At 47.4% G+C, this 19,818-nt stretch overlaps 1 protein-coding gene across 1 annotated transcript in view; it reads right to left on the bottom strand.

The window, feature by feature from the left end:
- Window positions 1-19,818, bottom strand: part of LOC134929613 (dynein axonemal heavy chain 5-like) — an 837,675-nt gene that overhangs the window by 507,438 nt on the left and 310,419 nt on the right. The window contains exon 35 of the mRNA XM_063925200.1: window positions 11,349-11,548. Within this exon, the coding sequence (XP_063781270.1) occupies window positions 11,349-11,548 (200 nt within the window). The remainder of the gene's footprint in view (window positions 1-11,348; window positions 11,549-19,818) is intronic.

The following is a 19,818-nucleotide window of genomic DNA, read 5'->3' as shown; positions in this document are numbered from 1 at the left end:
TTTGTTGAGGCGGGACGCCATCATGTCCACCTGTGGCCTTTCCCAACGGTTTACCAACAGTAGGAAGACTTCTGGATGAAGTCCCCACTCTCCCGGGTGTAGGTCGTGTCTGCTGAGGAAGTCTGCTTCCCAGTTGTCCACTCCCGGAATGAACACTGCTGACAGTGCTAAGACGTGATTTTCCGCCCATCGGAGAATCCTTGTGGCTTCCGCCATCGCCATCCTGCTTCTTGTGCCGCCCTGTCGGTTCACATGGGCGACTGCCGTGATGTTGTCTGACTGGATCAGTACCGGCTGGTTTCGAAGCAGGGGTTTTGCCTGACTTAGGGCATTGTAAATGGCCCTCAGTTCCAGAATATTTATGTGCAGGGAAGTCTCCTGATTTGACCATAGTCCTTGGAAGTTTCTTCCCTGTGTGACTGCTCCCCAGCCTCGAAGGCTGGCATCCGTGGTCACCAGGACCCAGTCCTGTATGCCGAAACTGCGGCCCTCTGGAAGATGAGCACTCTGCAGCCACCACAGTAGAGACACCCTGGTCCTTGGAGACAGGGTTATCAGTTGATGCATCTGAAGATGCGATCCCGACCACTTGTCCAAGAGGTCCCACTGGAAGGTCCTTGTCTCTGACTAGAGATGATGACTTTGGAATGTTTAGAATCCAGCCATGCTGTTGTAGCACTTCCCGAGATAGTGCTACTCCGACCAGTAACTGCTCCCTGGACCTCGCCTTTATAAGGAGATCGTCCAAGTACGGGATAATTAAAACTCCCTTTTTTTGAAGGAGTATCATCATTTCTGCCATTACTTTGGTAAACACCCTCGGTGCCGTGGACAGTCCAAACGGTAGTGTCTGGAATTGGTAATGGCAATTCTGTACCACAAATCTGAGGTACTCCTGGTGAGGAAGGTAAATGGGGACATGCAGGTAAGCATCCTTGATGTCCAGGGATACCATGTAATCCCCCTCGTCCAGGCTTGCAATAACCGCCCTGAGCGATTCCATCTTGAACTTGAATTTTGTTATGTAAGTGTTCAAGGATTTCAAATTTAAAATGGGTCTCACCGAACCGTCTGGTTTCGGTACCACAAACAGTGTGGAATAGTAACCCCGTCCTTGTTGAAGTAGGGGCACCTTGACTATCACCTGCTGGGAATACAAGCTTGTGAATTGCCTCTAGCACAGCCTCCCTGCCTGAGGGAGTTGTCGGCAAGGCAGATTTGAGGAAAACGGCGGGGGGGAGACGCCTCGACTTCCAGCTTGTACCCCTGAGATACTACTTGAAGGATCCAGGGATCCACCTGTGAGCGAGCCCACTGATCGCTGAAATTTTTGAGGCGGCCCCCCAACGTACCTGGCTACGCATGTGGAGCCCCCGCATCATGCGGTGGACTCAGAGGAAGCAGGGGAAGAATTTTGATTCTGGGAACTGGCTGCTGGTGCAGCTTTTTCCCTCTTCCCTCGTGTGCAGAAAGGAAGCGCCTTTGACCCGCCTGCTTTTCTGAAGCCGAAAGGACTGTACCTGATAATACAGTGCTTTTCTTAGGCTGTGAGGAAACCTGAGGTAAAAAAATTTCATCCCAGCTGTTGCTGTGGATACGAGGTCCCAGAGACCATCCCCAAACAATTCCTCACCCTTATAAGGCTCTATGTGCCTTTTAAAGTCAGCATCACCTGTCCAGTGTCGGGTCTCTAATACCCTCCTGACAGAATGGACATTGCAATAATTCTGGATGCCAGCCGGCAAAATATCCCTCTGTGCATCCCTCATATATAAGACGACGTCTTATGTTCGCAAAATAGTATCCCTGTTTGAAAGGGGTACAGACCACGCTGCAGCAGTCTGCAGGTCTCAGTCTAGTACCTGAGTGTGTAAATACAGACTTCAGGATAGCCTCCTGCTATTTATCAGCAGGTACCTTCAAAGTGGCCGTATCCTAAGACGGCGGTGCCACCTTTTTTGACAAACGTGTGAGCGCCTTATCCACCCTAGGGGATATCTCCCAGCGTAACTTATCCTCTGGCGGGAAAGGGTACGCCATCAGTAACTTGTTAGAAATTACCAGTTTCTTATCGGGGGAACCCAAGCTTTTTCACACTTCATTCACTCATTTGATGGGGGAACAAAACACTGCCTGCTTTTTCTCCCCACACATAAAACCCTTTTTTGTTTTTAGTGGTACTTGGGTTAATGTCAGAAATGTGTAACACATTTTTTATTGCCGGGATCATGTAACGGATGTTCCTAGTGGATTGTGTATATGTCTCAACCTCGTCGACACTGGAGTCAGACTCCGTGTCGATATCTGTGTCTGCCATCTGAGGGAGCGTTGATGGCCTTTGAGACGCCTGGGCAGGCGCGGGCTGAGAAGCCGGCTGTCCCATAGCTGTTACGTCATCCAGCCTTTTATGTAAGGAGTTGACACTGTCGGTTAATACCTTCCACCTATCCATCCACTCTGGTGTCGGCCCACAGGGGGCGACATCTCATTTATCGGCATCTGCTCCGCCTCCACATAAGCCTCCTCATCAAACATGTCGACACAGCCGTACCGACACACCGCACACACACAGGGAATGCTCTGACTGAGGACAGGACCCCACACAGCCCTTTGGGGAGACAGAGAGAGAGTATGCCAGCACACACCGGAGCGCTATATAATGTAGGGATAAACACTATCACTGAGTGAATTTTCCCCAATAGCTGCTTGTATAAACAATATTGCGCCTAAATTTAGTGCCCCCCCTCTCTTTTTAACCCTTTGAGCCTGAAAACTACAGGGGAGAGCCTGGGGAGCTGTCTTCCAGCTACACTGTGAAGAGAAAATGGCGCCGGTGTGCTGAGGGAGATGGCTCCGCCCCTTTTTCGGCTGACTTTTCTCCCGCATTTTTCTGTATTCTGGCAGGGGTAATTACCACATATATAGCCTCTGGGGCTATATATTGTGGTTATTTTGCCAGCCAAGGTGATATTATTACTTCTCAGGGCGCCCCCCCCCCCCCCCCCCCAGCGCCCTGCACCCTCAGTGACCGGAGTGTGAAGTGTGTATGAGGAGCAATGGCGCACAGCTGCAGTGCTGTGCGCTACCTTGGTGAAGACTGAAGTCTTCTGCCGCCGATTTTCCGGACCATCTTCATGCTTCTGGCTCTGTAAGGGGGACGGCGGGCGGCTCCGGGAACGAACACCAAGGACGGGTCCTGCGGTCGATCCCTCTGGAGCTAATGGTGTCCAGTAGCCTAAGAAGCCCAAGCTAGCTGCAAGCAGGAAGGTTCGCTTCTTCTCCCCTTAGTCCCTCGATGCAGTGAGCCTGTTGCCAGCAGGTCTCACTGTAAAATAAAAAACCTAATTTAAACTTTCTTTCTAGAAGCTCTGGAGAGCTCCTAGTGTGCAACCAGCTCGGGCCGGGCACAGAAATCTAACTGAGGTCTGGAGGAGGGGCATAGAGGGAGGAGCCAGTGCACACCAGATAGTACCAAATCTTTCTTATAGAGTGCCCAGTCTCCTGCGGAGCCCGTCTATTCCCCATGGTCCTTACGGAGTTCCCAGCATCCACTAGGACGTCAGAGAAAAGCCAAAAGTCTGGAAGTTCTGAACGTGTATGCATCATAATGCTTAGCAGCACACCAGGTGAAGTAAGAATTCAAAACCCTGTAATAGATCCGTGCAGAAGCCGGTTTGCGGGCCTTCATCATAGTTTGAATAAACACCTCGGAGAATCCTTTGGCCCTCAGGAGTGAAGTCTCAAAAGCCATGCCGTCAAAGCCAGTCTAGCCAGGTCCGGGTAGAAACAAGGGCCCTGAACGAGGAGGTCTGGGCATTGAGGAAGTAGAAGAGGACGCACGCTCGTTAGACACTGCAGGTCTGAGAACCAATGCCGTCTGGACCACGCTGGAGCGACTAGAAGTAGTATTCCTCCTTTTTGCTTGAACTTCCGTATTACACTGGGCAGGAGTGACAATGGAGGGAACACGTATGGCAGCTGAAAGTTCTATGGAATTGCCAATGCATCCACGATCGCTGCTTGAGGATCCCTTGTCCTTGATCCGAAGACCGGAACCTTGTGATCGTGTCGAGACACCATCAGGTCTCGTAGACCCCATTTGTCCACCAGGAGTTGAAAGACTTCCGAATGAAGACTGCACTCTCTGGCGTGCACATCCTCTGAAATTCTTTTACAAAGAAGAGTGTCCAAAATACAGTCCTATACCATTTTAACATTTTAAGAACCAAAAGGTGAGACTCATAGAGCCCCATATTCCCAATAACAAATGAACGGATTTGAGTAGAGAAGAAAAGGGGAAGGAAAAGATAGTGGGGAGGGAGAACATGAATAACAGTGACCATGTATAACATATCTAAGACTCTGAGACATATATGGCATGCACGTGGAAAAAGGATAAGTAGCAATGACAATAACATATATTGGAAAAACCTCAAATGCAAAGAGGAATCAGGTATTTTATCACAGGAAAAATGTGTTGTGCAGCTATCGTCTTGTCATTCACTCCGCTACAGCCGTAGCGGGCGTCAAAGCTTCCGAGAGGGAACTTAAAAAGATTTTCGCAGCTTGCGGGGACTCAAGAAGATGTTTTTTTACCAGCGTAGAACACACGGAGCTTAGCCGGGTAAAGTAAGGCAAAGCGCAGGCCAGCATCGAAAGAAGCTTGCAGATAGGGGAGAACTCTCGTCTCTTCATGGCGACCTGATACGAGAAGTCCTGAAAAAGCAATAATCTGTTGCCTTGGTAATACAAATCTTTGTATTTCCGGTAAGCATCAAGAATTAGAACTTTATCTGTATAGTTGAGAAACTTTAATATTACTGGCCGAGGTCTACGTTGATCATTCGGGCGATCCGGTCCAATCCTGTGTACTCGTTCTACCAAAATAGAGCCTGAATCTGGAGAGCAGTCCAATTCTTTTGGTAGCCAGACCGAAACCAGCGACATGAGATCTGCCATTTTGACCGACTCCGGCAGGCCGATTAGACGTAAATTACTTCTACGGTTGCGATTTTCTAAGTCCTCAAGCTTCTCCTGGACTGCTGTGAGAGCCGATTCCTGGGACTTAATAATCGCTTGGGCAGCCAGGAGGTCATCCTCTACAGTAGAGATGCGTTGCTCCACCTCCTCTATGCGAGTGTTATGGTCCTTTAGTTGCGACATAGCCGACTCAATGGATTCTTTAAGGCCAGCTAATTTTTTATCAAGCAAGGGTGATAGTAAATCAGAAATCTCCTGCGCCTTAGCAATGGCTGTTGAGCTGAATTTGTCAGGGTCAGCTATTCCGTCCATTACATCGTCTCTCCCGGGTGACAAAGAAGGGCTTGTGGATGCCGAAGGATTGGCACTGGTATCTCTGGTTTTAACCACCGCACCTCCTCTGCTAGCTTTCTGTTGTTTTGCCATAAATGTATCCATAAAGTCGAGTATAACAAGATATGCACAGAATATATGCATATAACCTGAATGATCCGGTGTAGTATACGGCAGGGAGGTTATATACAGACAAGTCTCCTGATAAGGCAGGCAAATCACAAAGTGAATAATGAAGGTATGCACTTAGTGGTAGACAGTGAAGGAATGTCAGGCTGCCCAATTTGTGTCTATAATGTGCAGTGCATAAACAGAGAAAATTAGCTCTTCTGGGAATATTTCTCCCAGCCACAGGGGAGGAAGGATTAGGATAACAGAAAAACTGATGAGTCTCTTACTGTATAGTGTGGGGCAGAGCCACCACTGTAGTCAAGTTCCAGGAACCAAGATGGCTGTTAGGACTTCAAGCTCCCCAGAGTATGCAGGTCACAGTGTGTACAGGGGATTCAGTGAGACTCCTCTTACTCCAAGCAGACTGACCCCCTCACCCTGGACACGGGCAGAGGCCAAGGTGCAACCAGATCCGCCGATCCCGCGGTTGTGCACTCAGCAGAGCTGGGAGCCGCAAGATGGTGGCGGGTGCAGAAGGCTGCGGTGTGTGATAGCCGTCTGGCTTGACTCCAGTGATGTGGCTGTACAGGGGGCCGGCGATCTCTCTGCTCCTTCCCTGCAATATCCCCGTCATGGCGCCGCAGAAATGAGGTGAGTGCTGGTGCTATATAAGTCTCAGAGATGACACTTTTGTCTCAGAGACCAGGGAGCCCGTGTAAAAAGCAGCTGCTGCTCACAGTCCACCCACCAGAAGTCCCTGGCGTGCACATCCTGATGACTGAGGAAGTCCGCTTCCCAGTTGAGGACTCCCAGAATGAATACTGACGATATTTCTGGCAGATGACGTTCCGCCCAACGAAGGATTTTTGACACTTCCATCATTGCCATGCGGCTTTGAGTGCCGCCTTGATGATTTATGTAAGCCACTGTGGTGGCGTTGTCTGATTGTACTTGAACCGGCCTGTTCTGTACCAAAGGCAGGGCCAGTGTCAATGCACTGAATACTGCCCGCAATTCCAGAATGTTTATCGGGAGGAGAGATTCGTCCCTGGTACACCGACCCTGGAGAGAGTGTTGCTCCAACACTGCACCCCAAACTCGCAGACTGGCGTCCGTTGTCAGGAGGACCCAGTTGTTGATCCAGAAAAGACGGCCCCTGCTCAACTGCTGGTCCTGTATCCTCCAGTTCAGTGACAGACTAACCTCGGTAGTCAAAGAGATTTGATCTCTTTGAGATTTGAGATCTGATCCCGATGAGGCAGGCCGTCCCACTTGGAAAGGATTAACCGCTGCAGAGGGCGGGAATGAAATTGAGCGTACTCTACCATGTCGAAAGCTGACACCATGAGGCCTAGTACTTGCATCACCTAGTGTATCGACACTCTGGTTGTGTGTGTCCAGCAGTGCCCCAGGTGTACCATGCTCCGAGCAGGGACCAGCGAGGACTTTTTCCAGTTGATAAGCCACCCGTGGGCTTGTAGGAATCCCGATTCCCTGACGGCAGAAAACGGCCACCATCACGGCCATGACCTTGGTGAAGATTCGAAGGGCCGTGGCCAGTCCAAATGGCAGAACCTGGAATTTATAATGTAGGTTGCTAATAGCAAACCACAGATATTGCTGATGCGATAAGGCAATAGGTATATGCAGGTAAGAATTCTGTATGTCCAGGGATACCATATAGTCTTCAGGTTCCATGGCCAGTACAATAGAACGCAGAGTCTCCATACGGAATTTGGACACTCTCACAAATTTGTTCAATGATTTGAGGTTGAGTATAGGACGGAAGGACCCATTTGGCTTCAGAACTAGAAACAGGGTCGAATAATACCCCCTGCCCATCTGGGACAGAGGTACCGGCACTACCACTCCTGTGTCCAGGAGGGATGGCACAACCAAGTGTAGAGCTTGCGCTTTCAACGGATCCGAAGGGATAACTGTTGAACAGACAGGCAAGGGCGACATCTCTTGAAAGAGATTGCGTACATGTGAGAGACAACTTCCCACACCCAGGAATCCAAAGTGATCTTTAACCAGGCCTGGGAGAACTGCAGAAGTTGGCCTCCCACCCGTCATGCAGCAGGCTTGTCTTGTTTGAAAGCAGGCTGACGGGCGGGCCAGGATTGTTTAGATTTGGGCTTTGTGGTTTTGGAAGCACAAGCCTGTCTCAGGTACGCCTCACCTTTTGCTTTCCCTGGAGGTCGAAAGGAACGAAAAGTGGTACTCTTAGCCTTCAGAGTCGAAGGGTTAGTAGCTGGGAGAAACGCAGTCTTAGCAGTCGCTAAGTCAGTCACAATCTTGTTCAGATCCTCCCCAAAAAGAATGTCTCCCTTAAAAGGGAGCACCTCCAAGGTCTTTTTGGAGTCCAGGTCCACCTTCCAGGACCTTAACCACAGAATACGGCAAGCCAGGATAAACATAGTAGATGCCTTGGCTGCCATAACACCTGCCTCAGAGGCCGCCTCCTGAATAAAGTGGGAGGCTGTGGTAATATAAGACAGATATTGTCTGGCAATGTCAGAAAAATCCTGAGGCAGCTCATTCTCAATTGCCTGAACCCATGCTTCAATTCCTTGCAGCCCAGGAGGCTGCCATAGTGGGTCTATGTACAGCACCTGTAGGGGAGTAAATAGACTTCAAGCATACCTCCACACGCTTATCCGTCGGTTCCTTCAGTGAGGTGTCAGTGGTGACAAGCAGAGTAGATTACACCACAAGACGGGCGACATGAGAGTCCACCAACTCCGCAGAGATAGGATAATGAGCTAGCATCTTTTTAGACAGGGAAAATTTATTTCCTGGAGACCCCCAGGATTGTTGACGTATGTCAATTAAATGGTCAGAATGTGGTAAGACTACTTTAGTAACCTTCTGACGTTTGAACTTATCAGGTTTCTTAGATGCAGTAGTGGGCTCAATCTCATAATCTATTTGGAGAATCAGCTTAATAGCCTCCACTAGGTCAGGAACATCAACCTTGGTTGTAGATTCCTAATCAGAAGTGGCTGTATCAGTGTCTGATGATCAGTATTTTCCCCATCCTCATCAGAAGAATCATCCGAAATATTAGTGGATTGTGAGGAAGAAATGGCCTGCTTAGATGACCCCTTGACCCCAGAGGGGCATGGGGTAGACTTTTGATTGATTTAGTTGTTGTAACTGGGTAGACAGAGTGTCCGACCAAGGCAGATTAACTACAGGGATAATATGTGGCTGTAATGGCACAGGAGGTCCCACAGGGGGCATAAGACGTGTCACAAGTTTATTCAGCATACTTGAGAACAATGCCCAAGGTGGGTCCTGATTGGCCACAGGTGCTGCAGGTTGACTGGGAGGTGTATGGCAACCAGTGCCTGAACCATCGGTTAAAACTTCCCCCTCAGGTAAATCCGTGGTGCCAGCACTGCATTATGCAGAAGCAGTCGCGGATTTCCCGCCCTGTGTGGCAGACATTGTAGGGAATGTAGCCTTAGCGAATAGTAGTCCAACATAGCCAGACAAAAACTATACCTACAAATAACCCCCTGTGTTATGTGACAGTAAATATAGGGCACAAACAGAGGATTTAAGCGGTATGAGGTGACTGAAATACAAAGAAAAAAAATACCGAACAATATATACTGTGTAGCACTATATATATAAATGAGACCGTGATGCACCTACCCCCCCAGGGTACAGAATACAGTGATAGCAAGTAGTGTGATACACGAGAATTTAATCCACACAGCAGCTACAGGCACACTCAGTCACAGGTACAATGCAGACGTTATTACAGATAAACAATAAAACTGCACTGGACTAGTAAAACTACATATAGATATGTATAAATATAGATATAACAATGCACAGTAACTACTGGATGTATATCACAGAATACTTGAATTAAATATTCAGATAGCAGTACACTTGTTCTTAACGAACACTGTCTAAAATGACATGTAGAATACTTAAGTGTCTGTAAATGCACAGCGCTGATGAGACAGGCGGCTTTACAGAGGAGACAGTGCCCAGCAGTCCCAGGGATCTGCCCAGCTAGCAGTGTAAAGATGGTGCCAAAATCTCTGTCAGGGAGTGGGGGAGAGTGAAATGCAGCTCCAGGGCGGGAACACCAGCAGTAGATAGCACCCAGAGCTGGGGAAGGGGCTACAGGTCAGCGCCTTATCCCCTATGCTGGTCCTCACCACCGGGTACTGTGGAGCCTATGTAAAATGGATTTTAGTAAATCCAACCTGTGCTCCCTGCCCTGGTGTATAGGGTGTAGTATGTTATGCCGGCGGTCGGGCTCCCGGCTTCCAGCATATTGGCGCTGGAATCCCGACCGCCGGCATACCGACAGCAGGGCGAGCGCAAATGAGCCGCTTGCGGGCACGCTGCGCTCGCCACGCTGCGCTCGCCACGCTGCGGGCACGCTGGCGATCCACGCTATCTATTCTCCCTCCAGGGAGGTTGTGGACTCCCAAGAGGGAGAAAAGCTGTCGGTATGCTGGCGGTCGGGATTCCGGCGCCGGTATGCTGGTCGTCGGGAGCCGGGCCGCCGGCAAACTGAAGACCACCCGGTGTATATAGTGGGGTCCCTGTACAGTACAGTGTCCATGCCAGCGGCGCGGTCTGTCTCCTGGGACCACGACTGGACCGCGATTTACTGGCGGGTCCCACTTTGGGGACCCTCTTACCTTCTCCCTGATGTGCAGACACGCGATCCTGGAGAGAATCAGCGGTGGTGTGCCTGATGACTGGTGCGCCTCCGCTGCAAGTACCCGGGAACCCGGCCGCAGGAGTATGCAGTGCTGCTGGGGAGGTGATGGAGGCACAGCACAGTATGTCAGAATGACATATAAGGTGCTGCGGCCCTTGAAGCCTTCTTAAAAAGCTCTTTTCAGTGCTGCCTAGCGCAGCCCCACCTGTTAGTGACCTGCACTGCAGGCACTAACTTACAAACTGAGCTCCAGTGCCTGGAGGCGGGATTATAGAGGAGGCGGTGCAGTGCATCCTGGGAGCAGTGAAAGCTTTAGCCTGTTGGTGCCTCGAAACAAGATCCAACTCTACACCCCAATGTATTCCCTGTGGAATCCCAGTGTACCCCGCTGCAGAAAATTATTTTTGAAATAAAGCATATAGTGAATATGGACAAATCAGCCCTTCTTGATTTCACAACACAATTGGTTTGCTCGGAGTAGATTTGTGCTACTACCCATAGCCAGTGGTTACTGCTATGGATCCCTGCTTCAGTAATTAGTTAAACTAACTACTATTCCTTCTGTCTATTGCATTGTGTCAATACACATGCCTGTCCATTTGTGTCGCTGTGCTTCAAAGTGTTTCAAGATTGAATGCATAATAATTGGGGAAGGTTAAAGCCACATCGTAGATAAGGGTATAAGCTTTTGTCACAATATGTGTGACATAAAGTTTACAAGCCCTTGTTTGTGGTTGAGTGTCATGTTTTGTACAGGAAATCAGTTTTAACTTAAGACCCCAAAATAGTTAAAAGAGAATATGAATTCCGATTAACAGGTTTTCCAGTGACACAACCATTGGCTACATTTGTGGTGAAGCATGCATTTCACTGCCCATTGTTTTGTCCTCACAACTTTGCAGTAATGGGCAACACATTTTTCAAAGGCCTCACCTTTGGACGTTTGTCCCAGAAGTGTGCCAAACATTACTTTTGTTGAAAAGCACAAATACATTAAGCGACCAGCTTTTTTGGCTAGTCTGTGATTGTTCCTTCATGGGCTAAACTGCTACGTAGACTGTATGATTACAATGCATCTGATCTACAGCAAATACTTTCCTAAGAAACAAATTGCCCCTTTTATGCTTTCATATATTACTAACAAGTAATAAAGACGATTCCATGACTAAATGAGCCAGATACTCTACAAAGATCCCGAGACATTAGATATTGGAGATGTGCTGTTTACCTGTTACTCATAATAGAACCTAACACCATGAGACTGTCTTCCATAAGTGCAATTTTCTCAGAGGTGTCTGACCCCTTTAGCAGCAATTCGCCTCTTGACTTGAACTGGGAGAAGGTGAAAACGTGGGCACTCCATTCATTGATGACATTTTTCAGTTTTGCTTCAATATCTTTTTCTTTGACAGCACTGATACATATATCCTTTAACACAAAAATTAAGATAGTCAATCCAAAACTATAATGCTAATTTAATTGGCTCCTGACAAAAAATAAACCCTAGTGTGTACATGAGGTAGGGAATATAGATTGTAAGCTCAACTGGGTAAGGGACTGATGTGAATGGTCAAATATACTCTGTAAAGCACTGCCGAATGTTTGTGGTATATAAATAACTGGTAATAAATGATAATAACAGTCACTTTTAACATACTTCTTAATAGTGTTTTATTACTGATAAATACAAAGCTGTTAAACATCTTTACAATCAAAAGTGTAGTGTAAAAATTACACAATTCTATAATTACATGGCAAGAATTTCAGATTGTAAGCTTGCGAGCAGGGTCTTTCTACCTCTATGCCTGTGTGTTATTACCCGGTTTTGTTCTATTACTGTTGTTCCAACTGTAAAGCACAACGGAATATGCTGAGCTGTATAAGAAACTGTTCATTTATAATAAATGTACAAGTACAATAAAATAAAAGATTGGCCAAAATTTTCAGAAAGGCTTTATAGATGCTTGACAATACGCTCAAAATGCACACCCTGACTGATTTTTATCAGAGATATATATCTAAAAAATGAAAGGAAAATAAAGAAAGGATTATACAGTATATAAGCATCAAACTACCTATTTAGGTAGCTGAAGCTCAGCAAACGTGCTTACAACTGACCCATTTGAACACACAGCACAGGTGCTGTTTTACTGCACTAGGAGTTTATTTTTGTTCTTCAGATTTACAAATTCTTTGGTGGTGTAAGGAGTGATACAAATATGATATCCTGGTTTAATACAACAAATTGATTTTCTGGATTAAAAATGTTGCTCATAGATATCCTACATCTAAAAGGATGCTTTGCTTATGTTTTTTAAAATTATATTTGGTGATTTAAATGTGGTATATAGTTAATAGGTAAATGTTGTTCTTGTTTAGAAAATGTTAAGATGATAACTGATACAGGATATAACTTGCAAGGTATATGGTGCAAAACCACAGAGAGCAGAGGGTGGAATGTAAGGAGTGATACAAAAATATAAGTTTCACTATTATCAATTAGAGATGAGCGGGTTCGGTTTCTTTGAATCCGAACCCGCACGAACTTCACTTTTTTTTTCACGGGTCCGAGCGACTCGGATCTTCCCGCCTTGCTCGGTTAACCCGAGCGCGCCCGAACGTCATCATGACGCTGTCGGATTCTCGCGAGACTCGGATTCTATATAAGGAGCCGCGCGTCGCCGCCATTTTCACACGTGCATTGAGATTGATAGGGAGAGGACGTGGCTGGCGTCCTCTCCATTTAGATTAGATTTAGAAGAGAGAGAGAGAGAGAGAGAGATTGCTGTGATACTGTAGATTAGAAGAGAGTGCAGAGTGCAGACAGAGTTTAGTGACTGACGACCACAGTGACCAGTGACCACCAGAGACAGTGCAGTTGTTTGTTTTATTTAATATATCCGTTCTCTGCCTGAAAAAAACGATACACAGTCACACAGTGACTCAGTCTGTGTGCACTGCTCAGCCCAGTGTGCTGCACATCAATGTATTGTATATAAAGCTTATAATTGTGGGGGAGACTGGGGAGCACTGCAGGTTGTTATAGCAGGAGCCAGGAGTACATGATAAATAATATTATATTAAAATTAAACAGTGCACACTTTTGCTGCAGGAGTGCCACTGCCAGTGTGACTAGTGGTGACCAGTGCCTGACCACCAGTATATTAGTAGTATTGTATACTATCTCTTTATCAACCAGTCTATATTAGCAGCAGACACAGTACAGTGCGGTAGTTCACGGCTGTGGCTACCTCTGTGTCGGCACTCGGCAGGCAGTCCGTCCATCCATAATTGTATTATATACCACCTAACCGTGGTTTTTTTTTTCTTTCTTTATACCGTCGTCATAGTCATACTAGTTGTTACGAGTATACTACTATCTCTTTATCAACCAGTGTACAGTGCGGTAGTTCACGGCTGTGGCTACCTCTGTGTCGGAACTCGGCAGGCAGTCCGTCCATCCATAATTGTATTATAATATATACCACCTAACCGTGGTTTTTTTTTCGTTCTTTATACCGTCGTCATACTAGTTGTTACGAGTATACTACTATCTCTTTATCAACCAGTGTACAGTGCGGTAGTTCACGGCTGTGGCTACCTCTGTGTCGGAACTCGGCAGGCAGTCCGTCCATCCATAATTGTATTATAATATATACCACCTAACCGTGGTTTTTTTTTCGTTCTTTATACCGTCGTCATACTAGTTGTTACGAGTATACTACTATCTCTTTATCAACCAGTGTACAGTGCGGTAGTTCACGGCTGTGGCTACCTCTGTGTCGGCACTCGGCAGGCAGTCCGTCCAACCATAATTGTATTATATACCACCTAACCGTGGTTTTTTTTTCATTCTTTATACCGTCGTCATACTAGTTGTTACGAGTATACTACTATCTCTTTATCAACCAGTGTACAGTGCGGTAGTTCACGGCTGTGGCTACCTCTGTGTCGGCACTCGGCAGGCAGTCCGTCCAACCATAATTGTATTATATACCACCTAACCGTGGTTTTTTTTTCATTCTTTATACCGTCGTCATACTAGTTGTTACGAGTATACTACTATCTCTTTATCAACCAGTGTACAGTGCGGTAGTTCACGGCTGTGGCTACCTCTGTGTCGGCACTCGGCAGGCAGTCCGTCCAACCATAATTGTATTATATACCACCTAACCGTGGTTTTTTTTTCATTCTTTATACCGTCGTCATACTAGTTGTTACGAGTATACTACTATCTCTTTATCAACCAGTGTACAGTGCGGTAGTTCACGGCTGTGGCTACCTCTGTGTCGGCACTCGGCAGCCCGTCCATAATTGTATATACCAGTGACCTAACCGTGGTTTTTTTTTCTTTCTTTATACATACATACTAGTTACGAGTATACTATCTCTTTATCAACCAGTCTATATATTAGCAGCAGACACAGTACAGTGCGGTAGTTCACGGCTGTGGCTACCTCTGTGTCGGCACTCGGCAGCCCGTCCATAATTGTATATACCACCTAACCGTGGTTTTTTTTTCTTTCTTTATACATACATACTAGTTACGAGTATACTATCTCTTTATCAACCAGTCTATATATTAGCAGCAGACACAGTACAGTGCGGTAGTTCACGGCTGTGGCTACCTCTGTGTCGGCACTCCGCAGCCCGTCCATAATTGTATATACCAGTGACCTAACCGTGGTTTTTTTTTCTTTCTTTATACATACATACTAGTTACGAGTATACTATCTCTTTATCAACCAGTCTATATATTAGCAGCAGACACAGTACAGTGCGGTAGTTCACGGCTGTGGCTACCTCTGTGTCGGCACTCGGCAGCCCGTCCATAATTGTATATACCAGTGACCTAACCGTGGTTTTTTTTTCTTTCTTTATACATACATACTAGTTACGAGTATACTATCTCTTTATCAACCAGTCTATATATTAGCAGCAGACACAGTACAGTGCGGTAGTTCACGGCTGTGGCTACCTCTGTGTCGGCACTCCGCAGCCCGTCCATAATTGTATATACCAGTGACCTAACCGTGGTTTTTTTTTCTTTCTTTATACATACATACTAGTTACGAGTATACTATCTCTTTATCAACCAGTCTATATATTAGCAGCAGACACAGTACAGTGCGGAAGTTCACGGCTGTGGCTACCTCTGTGTCGGCACTCGGCAGCCCGTCCATAATTGTATATACCAGTGACCTAACCGTGGTTTTTTTTTCTTTCTTTATACATACATACTAGTTACGAGTATACTATCTCTTTATCAACCAGTCTATATATTAGCAGCAGACACAGTACAGTGCGGTAGTTCACGGCTGTGGCTACCTCTGTGTCGGCACTCGGCAGCCCGTCCATAATTGTATATACCAGTGACCTAACCGTGGTTTTTTTTTCTTTCTTTATACATACATACTAGTTACGAGTATACTATCTCTTTATCAACCAGTCTATATATTAGCAGCAGACACAGTACAGTGCGGTAGTTCACGGCTGTGGCTACCTCTGTGTCGGCACTCGGCAGCCCGTCCATAATTGTATACTAGTATCCAATCCATCCATCTGCATTGTTTACCTGAGGTGCCTTTTAGTTGTGCCTATTAAAATATGGAGAACAAAAATGTTGAGGTTCCAAAATTAGGGAAAGATCAAGATCCACTTCCACCTCGTGCTGAAGCTGCTGCCACTAGTCATGGCCGAGACGATGAAATGCCAGCAACGTCGTCTGCCAAGGCCGATGCCCAATGGCATAGTACAGAGCATGTCAAAACCAAAACACCAAATATCAGTAAAAAAAGGACTCCAAAACCTAAAATAAAATTGTCGGAGGAGAAGCGTAAACTTGCCAATATGCCATTTACCACACGGAGTGGCAAGGAACGGCTGAGGCCCTGGCCTATGTTCATGGCTAGTGGTTCAGCTTCACATGAGGATGGAAGCACTCAGCCTCTCGCTAGAAAACTGAAAAGACTCAAGCTGGCAAAAGCACCGCAAAGAACTGTGCGTTCTTTGAAATCCCAAATCCACAAGGAGAGTCCAATTGTGTCGGTTGCGATGCCTGACCTTCCCAACACTGGACATGAAGAGCATGCGCCTTCCACCATTTGCACGCCCCCTGCAAGTGCTGGAAGGAGCACCCGCAGTCCAGTTCCTGATAGTCAGATTGAAGATGTCAGTGTTGAAGTACACCAGGATGAGGAGGATATGGGTGTTGCTGGCGCTGGGGAGGAAATTGACCAGGAGGATTCTGATGGTGAGGTGGTTTGTTTAAGTCAGGCACCCGGGGAGACACCTGTTGTCCGTGGGAGGAATATGGCCGTTGACATGCCAGGTGAAAATACCAAAAAAATCAGCTCTTCGGTGTGGAGGTATTTCACCAGAAATGCGGACAACAGGTGTCAAGCCGTGTGTTCCCTTTGTCAAGCTGTAATAAGTAGGGGTAAGGACGTTAACCACCTCGGAACATCCTCCCTTATACGTCACCTGCAGCGCATTCATAATAAGTCAGTGACAAGTTCAAAAACTTTGGGTGACAGCGGAAGCAGTCCACTGACCAGTAAATCCCTTCCTCTTGTAACCAAGCTCACGCAAACCACCCCACCAACTCCCTCAGTGTCAATTTCCTCCTTCCCCAGGAATGCCAATAGTCCTGCAGGCCATGTCACTGGCAAGTCTGACGAGTCCTCTCCTGCCTGGGATTCCTCCGATGCATCCTTGCGTGTAACGCCTACTGCTGCTGGCGCTGCTGTTGTTGCCGCTGGGAGTCGATGGTCATCCCAGAGGGGAAGTCGTAAGCCCACTTGTACTACTTCCAGTAAGCAATTGACTGTTCAACAGTCCTTTGCGAGGAAGATGAAATATCACAGCAGTCATCCTACTGCAAAGCGGATAACTGAGTCCTTGACAACTATGTTGGTGTTAGACGTGCGTCCGGTATCCGCCGTTAGTTCACAGGGAACTAGACAATTTATTGAGGCAGTGTGCCCCCGTTACCAAATACCATCTAGGTTCCACTTCTCTAGGCAGGCGATACCGAGAATGTACACGGACGTCAGAAAAAGACTCACCAGTCTCCTAAAAAATGCAGTTGTACCCAATGTCCACTTAACCACGGACATGTGGACAAGTGGAGCAGGGCAGGGTCAGGACTATATGACTGTGACAGCCCACTGGGTAGATGTATGGACTCCCGCCGCAAGAACAGCAGCGGCGGCACCAGTAGCAGCATCTCGCAAACGCCAACTCTTTCCTAGGCAGGCTACGCTTTGTATCACCGCTTTCCAGAATACGCACACAGCTGAAAACCTCTTACGGCAACTGAGGAAGATCATCGCGGAATGGCTTACCCCAATTGGACTCTCCTGTGGATTTGTGGCATCGGACAACGCCAGCAATATTGTGTGTGCATTAAATATGGGCAAATTCCAGCACGTCCCATGTTTTGCACATACCTTGAATTTGGTGGTGCAGAATTTTTTAAAAAACGACAGGGGCGTGCAAGAGATGCTGTCGGTGGCCAGAAAAATTGCGGGACACTTTCGGCGTACAGGCACCACGTACAGAAGACTGGAGCACCACCAAAAACTACTGAACCTGCCCTGCCATCATCTGAAGCAAGAAGTGGTAACGAGGTGGAATTCAACCCTCTATATGCTTCAGAGGTTGGAGGAGCAGCAAAAGGCCATTCAAGCCTATACAATTGAGCACGATATAGGAGATGGAATGCACCTGTCTCAAGTGCAGTGGAGAATGATTTCAACGTTGTGCAAGGTTCTGATGCCCTTTGAACTTGCCACACGTGAAGTCAGTTCAGACACTGCCAGCCTGAGTCAGGTCATTCCCCTCATCAGGCTTTTGCAGAAGAAGCTGGAGGCATTGAAGAAGGAGCTAAAAGGGAGCGATTCCGCTAGGCATGTGGGACTTGTGGATGCAGCCCTTAATTCGCTTAACAAGGATTCACGGGTGGTCAATCTGTTGAAATCAGAGCACTACATTTTGGCCACCGTGCTCGATCCTAGATTTAAAGCCTACCTTGGATCTCTCTTTCCGGCAGACACAGGTCTGCTGGGGTTGAAAGACCTGCTGGTGACAAAATTGTCAAGTCAAGCGGAACGCGACCTGTCAACATCTCCTCCTTCACATTCTCCCGCAACTGGGGGTGCGAGGAAAAGGCTCAGAATTCCGAGCCCACCCGCTGGCGGTGATGCAGGGCAGTCTGGAGCGACTGCTGATGCTGACATCTGGTCCGGACTGAAGGACCTGACAACGATTACGGACATGTCGTCTACTGTCACTGCATATGATTCTCTCAACATTGATAGAATGGTGGAGGATTATATGAGTGACCGCATCCAAGTAGGCACGTCACACAGTCCGTACTTATACTGGCAGGAAAAAGAGGCAATTTGGAGGCCCTTGCACAAACTGGCTTTATTCTACCTAAGTTGCCCTCCCACAAGTGTGTACTCCGAAAGAGTGTTTAGTGCCGCCGCTCACCTTGTCAGCAATCGGCGTACGAGGTTACATCCAGAAAATGTGGAGAAGATGATGTTCATTAAAATGAATTATAATCAATTCCTCCGCGGAGACATTGACCAGCAGCAATTGCCTCCACAAAGTACACAGGGAGCTGAGATGGTGGATTCCAGTGGGGACGAATTGATAATCTGTGAGGAGGGGGATGTACACGGTGATATATCGGAGGGTGAAGATGAGGTGGACATCTTGCCTCTGTAGAGCCAGTTTGTGCAAGGAGAGATTAATTGCTTCTTTTTTGGGGGGGGTCCAAACCAACCCGTCATATCAGTCACAGTCGTGTGGCAGACCCTGTCACTGAAATGATGGGTTGGTTAAAGTGTGCATGTCCTGTTTTGTTTATACAACATAAGGGTGGGTGGGAGGGCCCAAGGATAATTCCATCTTGCACCTCTTTTTTCTTTTCTTTTTCTTTGCATCATGTGCTGATTGGGGAGGGTTTTTTGGAAGGGACATCCTGCGTGACACTGCAGTGCCACTCCTAAATGGGCCCGGTGTTTGTGTCGGCCACTAGGGTCGCTAATCTTACTCACACAGCTACCTCATTGCGCCTCTTTTTTTCTTTGCGTCATGTGCTGTTTGGGGAGGTTTTTTTGGAAGGGACATCCTGCGTGACACTGCAGTGCCACTCCTAGATGGGCCCGGTGTTTGTGTCGGCCACTAGGGTCGCTAATCTTACTCACACAGTCAGCTACCTCATTGCGCCTCTTTTTTTCTTTGCGTCATGTGCTGTTTGGGGAGGGTTTTTTGGAAGGGCCATCCTGCGTGACACTGCAGTGCCACTCCTAGATGGGCCCGGTGTTTGTGTCGGCCACTAGGGTCGCTAATCTTACTCACACAGTCAGCTACCTCATTGCGCCTCTTTTTTTCTTTGCGTCATGTGCTGTTTGGGGAGGGTTTTTTGGAAGGGCCATCCTGCGTGACACTGCAGTGCCACTCCTAGATGGGCCCGGTGTTTGTGTCGGCCACTAGGGTCGCTAATCTTACTCACACAGCTACCTCATTGCGCCTCTTTTTTTCTTTGCGTCATGTGCTGTTTGGGGAGGGTTTTTTGGAAGGGACATCCTGCGTGACACTGCAGTGCCACTCCTAGATGGGCCCGGTGTTTGTGTCGGCCACTAGGGTCGCTTATCTTACTCACACAGCGACCTCGGTGCAAATTT

This window comes from Pseudophryne corroboree, chromosome 5 (genome assembly GCF_028390025.1).
Source record: "Pseudophryne corroboree isolate aPseCor3 chromosome 5, aPseCor3.hap2, whole genome shotgun sequence".
Classification (NCBI taxonomy): Eukaryota; Metazoa; Chordata; class Amphibia; order Anura; family Myobatrachidae; genus Pseudophryne; species Pseudophryne corroboree.
The sequence above is the reverse complement of the archived record's forward strand: the minus strand, read 5'-3'. Positions and strand labels throughout refer to the sequence as shown.